Raw genomic sequence first — 13,446 nt, 5'->3', positions numbered from 1 at the left:
AAATTGACAAAAACCATCCTGGCTCCCTCTCATACCTGATCATCCAAGACCACCCTGAGAACTAGCTGTATGCACAGGTTTCCTGTGAACCTGAATATTAACAAATGGCAGACACACATCTTTAATCAAAGCAGCAGATATCATCTGGATTTTTTCAGATAGCTTCTCCCTACCTACCATCATCATTTCCATCTGACTTGGTTAAAGCTGGAGCCAACTAACCCTCATCCAATTCCCACTGTAGCCACCAGACACTGGATACAGCATTCAGTTCACTGTCTAGATTGGCTGAGACACAGACTTGAGTTATCAGCATACTGAATACATCACAGCTTCTGCCTCACACTGACCCTGACAATGGTCCCATACACCCATTGTACAAGGGAGATAAAATAGAAGCCTCTGAAACCCCATGTGAGAGCATCCTCAGTGCAAGAAAGGAATTGCACAAAAGCCTTCCTCTGGGAATGCGCAGCAAGAAAGTATCTGAGCAATCTCCCCCACCTCAGCTGCAGTCTGCAGTCAAATCAACAACTCCTCATGGAGAACAGTATTTGAATGGACACCTGATCTGCATCCATCATTGGCCATTAATGTGACCAGTGCACTTTCCATGCCATACCCAGGTTAAAACCCAGACTTGACTGGGTTAAGATTAAAGGCAGTTGGATATTGAAAAGACAAGAATGATGATAAGAATGGTTTTAACAAAACTTGGAAGATTTAGTTTAGCGTTATAATTGGCCACATTTGTCAGGGCCACATGGTAGTTTCTTGGGCGTCCTTCAGAGAAGGCAGCAATCTGCCCACTGTAATGGAGGTATTGACAGTCAGCACTGAAAATGGGCCTAGCTCCCCAACACTGATTTTCACTAGCCAGAGGTGATCTGGGTCCAAAGCATAGGTTTTGTCATATAGTTTCTCCCCAAACTTCCTGTATCTCTGGTAGAGTCACTAACCAGAACTCAAGCACAGTAGATTTAGCATTTGTTCCTGAAGACATTACCCTGCCCTCATTAATACAGACAGTTCAATCCAAAACTGCATCATTTTATCCTCAATGTAACATGCACAAAAGGACAATACTTTGCACTTAGGGAGTGACTTTTAAAACAATTTAACAAGCATTAAATAGGCCTCAGACAGCTCTGTAATATACATATTAACCTCATTGTATAGATAGGTAAACTGAGGCAGGGCGCTGTTAGGTGGCTTGTACAAAGGTCACAAAAAGTAAATGACTGGTCTAGGAATGAAGCTAAGGACTACAGACTCCCAAATCCCATGCTTAGCCACTAGACTAACCACTTCTCCCAGACATATGTTGTAAAAAGCAGATAAATGAGTGCACTTTACTCACCATTGAAACTCAGCCACCTCTATGTTAAACACAGCAGCTACATATCAGCCAAAAGCAACAAATCAAACAAGAACCTCATCCAATCAAAAGTATAGGGGGATTTGTTTTAGATTAATTCATGTGTGTATTAGTCTTCATTTGGATAATCTCAAAAAATGCACCAATAACCAATTATTCATCATGAACTCATTGAAAAATAATAATTACCAAAGCAGCCAGTAGAGTGCACCACATGCATTTTAGAACAGTTTCCAGGAGGAAGGGGAACAGTGAAAAGTGTTGCTGGTTTCTTTTTTCTTAATTAATCTGCATAATTAAATTAATTATGTATTTGTATAAAAAGATTACAAATGGAGGGGAGGCTGGTTGGACTGTCGGTGAACCACAAAGTATTTGTTCTCTTGCACCATTTTGCTGCTGCTGCATCTGTCATATGCTGCTCACGAAAAATTCCCTGTGTATGGAGCTATCCTTGAGTACTGCTGAGCAACCCCAACACATCAATATAATGAAAGTTTAGAGTGTTCAGCACCTCTCAGGATCAGACCCTAAGAATGCACATAACATGCCAGCTACTGAACACGTGATCAGCTTCTCTGTGGACAAAGAGTGTGGTTTCATGCCCATATTTAATTCCGTTGCATAACTATGCTGATCTAAATCACTGCCTATACACCAGTACAGTATATCAATAGAGTCTTGATTATTCTGATTTTTATGTACCACATGTTGCACGTTCAGCTAAATTAAACTGTTGAATCTGCTTTGCTGTTTGCTGGCACAACAGAACCACACTAAGCATTCTATACAAGACCTCATCTATATTATTTCTGTTATTCATCTGCGGCTATAGAATAGTATTAACATATGTGGATCTTTACATAGAGTGGAATACCATATCAAGTGGTCAGTTTAATATAGGTTTGCATTCAGCATATACTACATGAGCAGCTTTTCATTTCATGCCTTCATCTGTTATTCGGAACCCACAAACACAAACTGGAAAAAGGAAAGGCTGCCACTGTTTTATATGAATGTGGATCAGGATGCAAGGGTGATGGGATGATTTCAGCTCAGTTTAAAATTGGTCTAGACTAGTTTAGACAAACACACACTGTCCAAGAGAAGAAAGTATTGGTAGGATCACAGAAACATAGGCCTGGAAGCAGAGGTGGATTAAGTTTTTGTGGGACCCTAGGACAAAGCAAGTGGGGGCCCCTCCTCACCCTACCCCTTCTGCTTGCAATCCCCATGCGCCCTGCACTCCTGCTGGGGAAATGGGATCAGTGCAGGGGCTTGCCCTCCTCCGCCCCCCCCCCGCCCTCCAGCACTCCTGCCACAGAGCTGGCTGTGAATGCGGGGGGCTTGCCCCACTCTCTGGCAGAAGTGCAAGGTGGGCAGACCAGGGCAAGCCCCTGCACCTCAACCCGGTTCCCTGACGGGCACGCCGGGTGGGTGGGTTGGGGCTCAAGGGTGCCCATTTTTCTGGGCCCCCCAATCGGCCAAGGTCCCTGGGCACGGACCCCATTGGCCCACTGGTTAATCCATCACTGCCTGGAAGGGACCTCAAGAGGTCATCTAGACCATTCCCTCAGGCTGAGGCAGAACTAAGTATACATAGACCGTCCCTGACATGCGTTTGTAAAACCTGTTCTTAAAAATCTTCAGTGACAGGGATTCTCAAGTACCAGATCATTAGAAATATACCTAGTGAGTCACTGAACAAACTTGTGATCTCATTGTAGTGTTGTGTTTGTGGTCCTGGGACATCTATATGTGTAGTCAGAGCGTCAACTAGAATAAATTGGTGTAGTGTCATAGAATTGAATTTGGAACCTGTTCCTGTTGACATGGCACCACAAGACAGGGTTGCTTAGTGGTTGGCTCTTTAAACTGGTGATGCTGCCATATCTGGAGAAGACAGACTCTGAAAATCATCCATAAGATGAATGTGGAAAAATCTGTACAATGAAAGTATTTTGGGGAAAAAAGGAAGGAAAAAAAGAATAAATTTCAGTTACATAGTGAACTGCTAATCATGTATAGTTCAAACTAATTTATACATATGCTCTGTAAAGATAGTAGTAAAGAATATTACTGTAGGTACAATTGCTGTGTAAAGATCTCACACCAAACACTTTATAATCGGTGTTTGGAACCTGAGTGATCTAACTGGGTAATGTAACTGTGTACAAGTAGTCATGTTTTACCAATGCACATCAAATGAGGCACTGTAATCTTTTAAAGTCTTGAGCTCTATAGAATGATAGAATATTAGGGTTGGAAGAGACCTCAGGAGGTCATCTAGTCCAATCCCCTGCTCAAAGCAGGACCAACACCAACTAAATCATCCCAGCCAGGGCTTTGTCAAGCTGGGCCTTAAAAACCTCTAAGGATGGAGATTCCACCACCTCCCTAGGTAACCCATTCCAGTGCTTCACCACCCTCCTAGTGAAATAGTGTTCCTAATATCCAAACTATACCTCCCGCACTGCAACTTGAGACCATTGCTTCTTGTTCCGTCATCTGCCACCACTGAGAACAGCCTAGCTCCATCCTCTTTGGGAACCCCCTTCAGGTAGTTGAAGGCTGCTATCAAATCCCCCCTCATGCTTCTCTTCTGCAAACTAAATAACCCCAGTTCCCTCAGCCTCTCCTTGTAAGTCATGTGCCCCAGCCCCCTAATCATTTTTGTTGCCCTCTGTTTGACTCTCTCCAATTTGTCCACATCCCTTTTGTAGTGGGGCACAATACTCCAGGCCTCACCAATGCCAAATATAGGGGAATAATCACTTCCCTGGATCTACTGGCAATGCTCCTACTAATGCAGCCCAATATGCCGTTGGCCTTCTTGGCAACAAGGGCACACTGCTGACTCATATCCAGCTTCTCATCCACTGTAATCCCCAGGTCCTTTTCTGCAGAACTGTGCTTAGTCAGTCAGTCCCCAGCCTGTAGTGGTGCATGGGATTCTTCCGTCCTAAGTGCAGGACTCTGCACTTGTCCTTGTTGAACCTCATCAGATTTCTTTTGGCCCAGTCCTCCAATTTGTCTAGGTCACTCTGGACCGTATCCCTACCCTCCAGTGTATCTACCTTTCCCCCCAGTTTTGTGTCATCTGTGAACTTGCAGAGGGTGGAATTCATCCCATCATCCAGATCATTAATAAAGATGTTGAACAAAACCGGCCCCAGGACTGACGCCTGGGGCACTCAGTTTGATACTGGCTGCCAGCTAGATATCGCGCCGTTGATTAGTACCTTTTTGAGTCCGACAATCTAGCCAGCTTTCTATCCACCTTATAGTCCTCATCCAATCCATACTACTTTAACTTCCTATCAAGAATACTGTGGGAGACCATATCAAACGCTTTGCTAAAGTCAAGATATATCACATCCACCGCTTTCCCCATATCCACAGAGCCAGTTATCTCATCATAGAAGGCAATCAGGTTGGTCAGGCATGACTTGCCCTGGTGAATCCATGTTGACTGTTCCTGATCACCTTCCTCTTCTCCAAGTGGATTCTTTGAGGACCTGTTCCATGATTTTGCCAGGGACTGAAGTGAAGCTGATCGGTTTGTAGTTCCCCAGGTTCTCTTTCTTCCCTTTTTAAAATATGGGCACTATATTTGCCTTTTCCCAATTGTCTGGGGCCTCCCCTGATCGCCACGAATTTTCAAAGATAATGGCCAATGGCTCTGCAATCACATCAGCCAACTCCCTCAGCACCCTTAGATGCATTAGATCTGGACCCATGGACTTGTGCATGTCCAGCTTTTCTAAATAGTCCTTAACCTGTTATTTCACCACTGAGGGCAGCTCACCTCCTCCCCATACTGTGTTGTCCGGTGCAGCAGTCTGGGAGCTGCCCTTGTCTGCGAAGACTGAGGCAAAAAAAAAAAAAAACGCATTGAGTACTTCAGCTTTTTCCACATCATCTATCACTATGTTGCCTCCCCTATTCAGTAAGGGTCCCACACTTTCCCTGACAACCTTCTTGTTGCTAACATACCTGTAGAAACCCTTCTTGTTACCCTTCACATCCCTTGCTAGCTGCAACTCCAATTGTGCCTAGGCCTTCCTGATTACACCCTTGCATGCTCTAGCAAAAGAGATTGATACAAGACAGCAAATCAGTAATATTTCTCAAGTAGCTGAAAGTCATATGTCTCAATCCTGCCCTCAAGTATACTTGATTGATAATACTGACTTGTGTGCCTTCTTTCAAATACATATTTCCATTCCTGGTAAGAACAGAAATATTTACTGCAAACTCAGTATTTACTGAGCACAGAATTTCTATTGGGAGAGAATACCTTACTTACATTAGTGGAGGAAAATGGTGGCATTCACATCAATGTACAACATAACCTGTATATATTTAGGGCCAGATTGGGTTCTTGGTTACTTCAATATAGATCTAGAGTAATTTCCTGAAGGAAGTGGAGTTACTCTGGATTTACATCAATGCAAAAGAATGGAATTTGATTCCATCAGACTGCCAAACACAGTGACCAAGTTTTTTTTTTTAAAATGCATCCCTAGCATTAAGCTCTTAAGACCACGAGAGCTGTTGTGTGCTCAGCACATTTGAAAAATCAAATCATTTATTGGGCCAATCTTATTTGTCTTGTTAAAGAGACTGAATTCTCCTCTTAAATATCTCTGCTAATTCTGTGTCAGCATTAATTCAACCACTGTCATTTATTAATGGAACTACTCTCTTTCTAATAACTTTTCCCCCTCCAATATATTTAATAAAGTTCTTATTCTCTATTTGGCTAGTATTAACACATTCTAAGTTTTTTGCCACCCCCATCTTTTCCCTGCATTCCTTAAACAGAGTGTGAGTATTCTTCTTTATCTGCCTTCTTCCTTTTCCATTTGCAGTACAATTTTCTTTGAACAGTCCCTAGTGTCACCACATTGGTTGCATCTTGTTCCTGTATTCTTCTTTTACAGAAGAAGCACAGTGCATTATGCCTTAATTATGGCATCTTTTAGGATGCTTACCAAACAAAAGGCATCTTACATTTTTATTCTTATAGCACCTAATCTGTATTCTGTTCAGGCAAATTGCTTTGAAATGCCTGAAGTAAACATACAATACAATGGGGGGAGATTTAAGTTGGATATTAGGAAAAAATTTTTCACTAGGAGGGTGGTGAAGCACTGGAATGCATTACCTAGGGAGGTGGTGGAATCTCCTTCCTTAGAAGTTTAAGGTCAGGCTTGACAAAGCCCTGGCTAGGATGATTTAATTGGGGATCAGTCCTGCTTTGAGTAGCAGGTTGGACTAGATGACCTCCTGAGGTCCCTTCCAACCCCGATATTCTATGATACTTTAAATATTTTTATTTAGTCGTTACAGGATGATTTGTAACCGAGTAAAATGTTTGGTATGCACGCATCCTGAAAATTTAAAAATCCACAAAGTCCTGAAGATCTTAGTATTTATATATGTTTTCAATATTAAAAAAGTGCAAAAGAACTTTCACTTAAAAACGGACTACTTAACAATTTCATGTGTATTAAAACAAAAAGATTAGTACGGGCAGTGATATTCATTAACAGGGCTATAGCTTCTGGTTTCACATTGGTGTAAAATTTGAGTAACTCCAATTGTCAGCTAAGTGTGACCAGAATCAGGACCCAAATTGTGCCATTAAGATAGAGCCCATAAGATATGGTGTGGAGCTGCATCAGGTCAAGGAGAGCACCAAGGAGGCATTTTCACAGCTCCAAGATATGCTCTGGCAGTACCCTTGCTACTATACTCCTCTAGAGCGTGAAGTTAACTTGCCCCTGCTGGTGGGAGTGTATAAGGTGGAACAGTGGGCCTGCTTCCTTCCCTCCCCATCTCCTTTGGGGTGCTGGGCATTCCTAGGGGAAATAAGGAGATAGCAGCCTCTACTCTCCCCTGTGGGCATGAGGTGCAGTTCTGCATGCTGCATCTGACTTAAGAATGAAAACAAACTTTCAAAGTGTTCAGAATAGACTGGTTTTATCCCTTCCCCCTTTTTCCTCAGAAATATTTATTGAAGTTATTTAACAAAATCTTTCCCGTAAGAATGGGGTTAAGAATATTTATTAAAATGTTGATAATTTAAATTGTAAAAGTCAAAGAATGAAAATTTTCACACATATTCATTTAAAAATGGCCATTTTTACACAAATTTCAGTTGAAAACATTTCAACCGGTTCGCTAGCCCTTGCACGGGCAGCATACGAGCATAGCCGTAGAAAGCATCTTACAAGAGCCCTCATCAGGGTCAGGCAGAATTGCCATTTCTCCTCTCCCTCCCCCCACAAACAAAAAACAAACTCTGCATAAATATCTACGGACCAGGCAGAAGATGGCCCTCAAAGATTGCATAGTGGAAAGGAACCTCTACAATTGCTGGCCCACAGATGCACAACTGAATTTCCTTGGGCAGCTTCTCCCACTTCTACAGGGATATTACCCCTTCCCCAGCAGTGAGAGAATATGCAGTCAGGTATTCTGTAGCCACTCCTACAAGGGAAAAACTGTTGAATGAAGTCCTGGTCCCACTGGCAAAAACCTCTCATTGGCTTTAACAGGGTCAGAATTTCACTCATTAACTCTGCCAGATCAATGGTTATAAGTAGCAACTGTGCTCAAGATGGGCTCTGAAGGACACATTCTATAAAGTGCTGCTGTCGCTGCCATGTTGGACCCAAGATATTACAGAAAGATGGGTGAGGTAATATTGTATTGGACCAACTTCTGTTTGAGAGAGAGGTTTCTGAAGCATGTGTTGATCTTGCTTAGTGACTCTCAGTATTCAACCATGAGGGCACATTCTCAGCTAGGGAACACTTTCAGAGTGGCCCTAGGTCAAAATTATTGAATCTCCATTTTGGAGATCAGCCAGGCAGAAAGATAAAGGGACTAACGATTGCCATATACAGTATGTTTATTTCAATGTGTGATCATTTAAATAAATGTAGGTACAGAACTCCATGCATTTGCATGCTAGCCAGCATCTTGTTTTGTGCACTGAACTCACTGGATATTAAACCACACAGACACACATGCATGTGCATAGCAGCTTTTATTTCTATGTGTAATCTTTGTTTATTTAAAAAAAGTAAAAGGAAACAGTCTAAAATTACAATATGCAGAAATCAAGAAATTCATTTATGGTACACAGAATAATTTAGATACAGAGGTTTATGGTGTAAGTACTTTTATAGATGTACAGAAAGGGACTCATTATGATTGTGAAAATCATAGCTTTGAATGCACTGGGACAGAACCTTTGCTTTGACTCCGATAGCCAACACAAACCAACTGGAAAGCCCATAGATCTGGACTCTTGAGAATTTATGGATGGTATGGGGAGGGGGGAACAGCACCTCCCCACCCAACCCTCCATGCAGGTGGTATGTCTATGAGAAAAAAGGCCTGACCAGGCACCCCCTGCATTCTGGCTACCCCAATTAGTGCCCGATTGTCAAAATGTTGCCTTGGAGCTATTGGCAGCTAGGTGCAAGTCTGAAAAGCCTCAGGGCTGCTCCATCACACTGGGGACAATGCGCCTGCCATTACTTCCCACTGCCAGTTACAACTATTTTTTCTAATAAAAACTCATGTGAAAAATGCTAACAAGGGAAATTGTCTATAGTGATTCAGTGACACAGACTGTGCACTAAGTGCTGTCTGGTGCATAAACCAATGGAAGAAAAATGTGTTTTTCTCCTCATCTTCTAGTTATAGCACTCTGAGGCTATCACTTGTAATAGGTAAAACATTTTCAGGCTGAAGTCTGATTTTTCAGTTGTCTGTATCCTTTTAATTCTAGACTAGTAATATTGTATTAAGGCTTTTTAAAGCCATCTTACATGGAAGGCTAGTGGAGATTGCTCTTATATACTCATTTTATGGAAATAAACTGATTCAGAACCTTTGATTTACAAATATTGCTATCCTATGGAAACAACTATTATTGTTACCCTCTTCCTCCCTCTCTCCCTTTTCCTACTAATTATTGTGAGAAACAAAGAGTTGTGCCCCGTCATAAGTTAACCCTGATCCTGCTACACCCCTACGTGTATATAACTATACTCACAAAAATAGTCAAGTTGAAGTCAGTGGGAGTCCTCACAGGAGTAAAGAAAAAAAGCATGCAGGATCAGGGCCTGAGATTGTAGAGCAGGAACGTTGTCAATTTTGGAGTTTCCACAGCACCTACCACAATGGGACCCAGATCCTGACTACCATCATATAAAATACCAAAAATAGAATGTAGTATTTTATATGTCCAGTGCTTATTTGCGGTGGAAGGGGGGGGAGGGGAGAAGTGAGAGACTGGCTTGATAGGCTGCCTGTAAGTTTCTTAATGGTTCAAAACTGACAAAAGAATTTGCTGTATTTTAGAAAGCTAAGCTGGGTAATCATTATGAGTACAGTCTGAGCTGGGAGATCTATATGAATCTGGTTATATCAGCTCTTCTCTGCTGTACTCCTGTTTGCCTTAGCTGTGTGTATTCTGGAAGTCCTGAATCCTCGCAGCAAGGGGTTAAGGATAGTGGCAACTCATGTTGCAGTGACCAGGGGGGATAAAAAAACCAAAACAAAAGCCATCTGAAAACAGGAATTGGAAAACAAAACTCTTTTCCTGGGACCTAATATTGTCTAGTGAATAAGTTTCTTTCTACACTTGTACTGACTAGTTGAATATACCCTATTTAAATGTTCAAGATTATAGTAAAACACTGCAAAGGAGCAAGAAATCGCCTTGTTTAACGATACTCATGAATCAGAGTCTAACTGGAGAGACAGGAAGCATTTCACATAATTAACTCCTCCCCTCCTTCCTCCTCTGTTTTGCAAACGCGGATCTTCAGAGGAGGAGCTGGGGGATGCTAATGAGCTGAGTTGCCAAGCGAGGCGCTGGCAGGAACTTCATTACCCTTCTTTGCCTTAGTATCTTGGCAAATTATGCTGCTACTCGCACCATGAACTGGCTGTCTGCTTCCCCAGGAGTGGTTTTAACAGCATACCACCCCAGCGGCAACAGTGCCGTGGCCGGGAGTAATGCGAAAGAGAGCGAAGAAACGTCCCCCTCAAGGTAAGGTGCAGTGCACGGGAAACTTCACCTGCTCAGGGAGACCGGCAATGCAGAGGCAGTCTCAGCTGGGGGAGACGCTGCTGCCGCTACCGCGCAACCTGTTGACGCAGGAATGCTGTCCTAGGCTTCAGTACAAAGGCTCGGGGGTGCAGCCTGTAGGTTACAGATCAGAGGAGCAGAGTTTGGAAAACGTCAGAAGTTGCTCTCTTGCAATGAGGCGCAGGGCATGGTTTGGAGACTTACTAACGTCTGGAACAGGTGCATTTTCAGGGACAGCACATGAGCTCCCACAGATTGGGAGTCTTTAATGCCTTTAGTGTACAGCAGGTAGAAACACACTTTCTGCCTGCAAAATTACTATTCTTAACTGGTAAACACGACAGGATGAAAACACAAACTGGTGGAGTCAAGCAGCAAAAAACTCCCCCCTCCCATTGGGCTTACCTGATCTTTGCTTTTGGATGCGGAGGGGGGTGGGTGGCGCGTGCTGCCCTTTCACTTGAGGTGTGGGTGGAGGAGAGACCTGCACAATCCATGTGTATGTATATTGCTACTGTTCATAAGAACAAGTTTGACTCCAACAAAACAGCTCCTCACTGGCACAAGGTGATGTGGTTATCTCGAGAGAGTGAGGGGAACATGTGGTGCAAATAGGCTCTGTGTACTTTGTTCTTTTTTTCCTCTGGCTGATTTTTTTTTTCTAATTACCTCATACTTGGTCAATTGTTTCCTGCTTCTGTGTGTGTGCTGGAAATAGTAAATATTCACTGCAGCTAAAGGCACTGAGTGGAAAACTTGCTTGTAAAGTGAAAAGGAGTACTTGTGGCACCTTAGAGACTAACCAATTTATTTGAGCATGAGCTTTCGTGAGCTACAACTCACTTCATTGGATGCATACCGTGGAAACTGCAGCAGACTTCATATATACACAGAGAATATGAAACAATACCTCCTCCCACCCCACTGTCCTGCTGGTAATAGCTTATCTAAAGTGATCATCAGGTTGGGCCATTTCCAGCACAAATCCAGGTTCTCATATCCCCCCACCCCCATTCACACACAAACTCACTCTCCTGCTGGTAATAGCTCATCCAAACTGACCACTCTCCAAGTTTAAATCCAAGTTAAACCAGAACATCTGGGGGGGGGGGGGGGAGGAAAAAACAAGAGGAAACAGGCTACCTTGCATAATAACTTAGCCACTCCCAGTCTCTATTTAAGCCTAAATTAATAGTATCCAATTTGCAAATGAATTCCAATTCAGCAGTTTCTCACTGGAGTCTGGATTTGAAGTTTTTTTGTTTTAAGATAGCGACCTTCATGTCTGTGATTGCGTGACCAGAGAGATTGAAGTGTTCTCCGACTGGTTTATGAATGTTATAATTCTTGACATCTGATTTGTGTCCATTTATTCTTTTACGTAGGGACTGTCCAGTTTGACCAATGTACATGGCAGAGGGGCATTGCTGGCACATGATGGCATATATCACATTGGTGGATGCGCAGGTGAACGAGCCTCTGATAGTGTGGCTGATGTTATTAGGCCCTGTGATGGTGTCCCCTGAATAGATATGTGGGCACAATTGGCAACGGGCTTTGTTGCAAGGATAAGTTCCTGGGTTAGTGGTTCTGTTGTGTGGTATGTGGTTGTTGGTGAGTATTTGCTTCAGGTTGCGGGGCTGTCTGTAGGCAAGGACTGGCCTGTCTCCCAAGATTTGTGAGAGTGTTGGGTCATCCTTAGGATAGGTTGTAGATCCTTAATAATGCGTTGGAGGGGTTTTAGTTGGGGGCTGAAGGTGACTGCTAGTGGCGTTCTGTTATTTTCTTTGTTAGGCCTGTCCTGTAGTAGGTAACTTCTGGGAACTCTTCTGGCTCTATCAATCTGTTTCTTTACTTCCGCAGGTGGGTATTGTAGTTGTAAGAAAGCTTGACAGATCTTGTAGGTGTTTGTCTCTGTCTGAGGGGTTGGAGCAAATGCGGTTGTATCGCAGAGCTTGGCTGTAGACGATGGATCGTGTGGTGTGGTCAGGGTGAAAGCTGGAGGCATGCAGGTAGGAATAGCGGTCAGTAGGTTTCCGGTATAGGGTGGTGTTTATGTGACCATTGTTTATTAGCACTGTAGTGTCCAGGAAGTGGATCTCTTGTGTGGACTGGACCAGGCTGAGGTTGGTGGTGGGATGGAAATGTGAATGCTATTTAACTCAGTTAGTACCTGCATGTGTATTACTTAAACACAGCAGCTACAGTTCTTTATGCACCTTTCCCTAGGCCCGGAGGCTGATGAGTGCTTTGCCTGTCCAATTTCCATGGATGCTAGTGGGAGGTGTAGATCAGGCCCTTCAAGTTAAGCATCGTACAACTCTTCATGGGGCCTTTATGTATATTATACTGCTCTGTTCTTTGTATGTGGTAAGTTAAAGGATGGTTCTGGTAAAGAGAAAAAATAATTTAGTATTCCCTGCTCCCCCAGCAAAATTGGTACATGAGAAAGGTGTCAGATTCACATACGGACTGAAGATCAGATTATTCCTAGAACAGGTTTTGCACAGGCAGCAGCATTGCGGACTTCTCATCGACCCCCACAAAGGTCATCTGTAGAGAGATCACCTGTGGGAATGAGTACTGTCTCCATGGCTCATTCTGATCATTTACTATTTCTCTGTTGAGGCAATCAACAAAAGTGCCAGCAGTGGTGGTGAGATTTATAATACTTAGAATATCAGAGTTGGAAGGGATGACTCTGGAGGTCATCTAGTCCAACCCCCTACCCAGAGCAGGACCAATCCCCAGCTAAATCATCCCAGCCAGGGCTTTGTCAAGCCTGACCTTAAAAACTTCTAAAGGAAGGGGATTCTATCACCTCCCTAGGTAATGCATTCCAGTATTTCACCACCCTCCTAGTAACAAATTTTTTCCTAATATCCAACCTAAAATCTCCCCCACTGCAACTTGAGACCATTACTCCTTGTCCTGTCATCTGCTATCACTG

At 43.1% G+C, this 13,446-nt stretch overlaps 1 protein-coding gene across 4 annotated transcripts in view; it reads left to right on the top strand.

Moving 5' to 3' along the window:
• Positions 1-13,446, top strand: part of ARHGAP18 (Rho GTPase activating protein 18) — a 120,070-nt gene that overhangs the window by 23,071 nt on the left and 83,553 nt on the right. Inside the window, exon 1 of one of the 4 annotated variants that reach the window (XM_084622849.1) lies at positions 10,227-10,457. The exons of 1 other annotated variant lie outside the window; for it this stretch is intronic. In XM_084622849.1, the coding sequence (XP_084478975.1) occupies positions 10,345-10,457 (113 nt within the window). In that variant the 5' untranslated portion in view covers positions 10,227-10,344. Of the gene's footprint in view, positions 1-10,226; positions 10,458-10,655; positions 10,716-13,446 lie in introns of those variants that run through there. 2 more of the 4 variants (XM_084622850.1, XM_084622852.1) reach the window with 2 other exon arrangements.

This window comes from Lepidochelys olivacea, assembly GCF_965140295.1.
Source record: "Lepidochelys olivacea isolate rLepOli2 genome assembly, chromosome: 3".
NCBI classification, from domain to species: Eukaryota; Metazoa; Chordata; order Testudines; family Cheloniidae; genus Lepidochelys; species Lepidochelys olivacea.
Note: the sequence above shows the minus strand (reverse complement) of the source record. Positions and strands in the feature narration are given on the sequence as shown.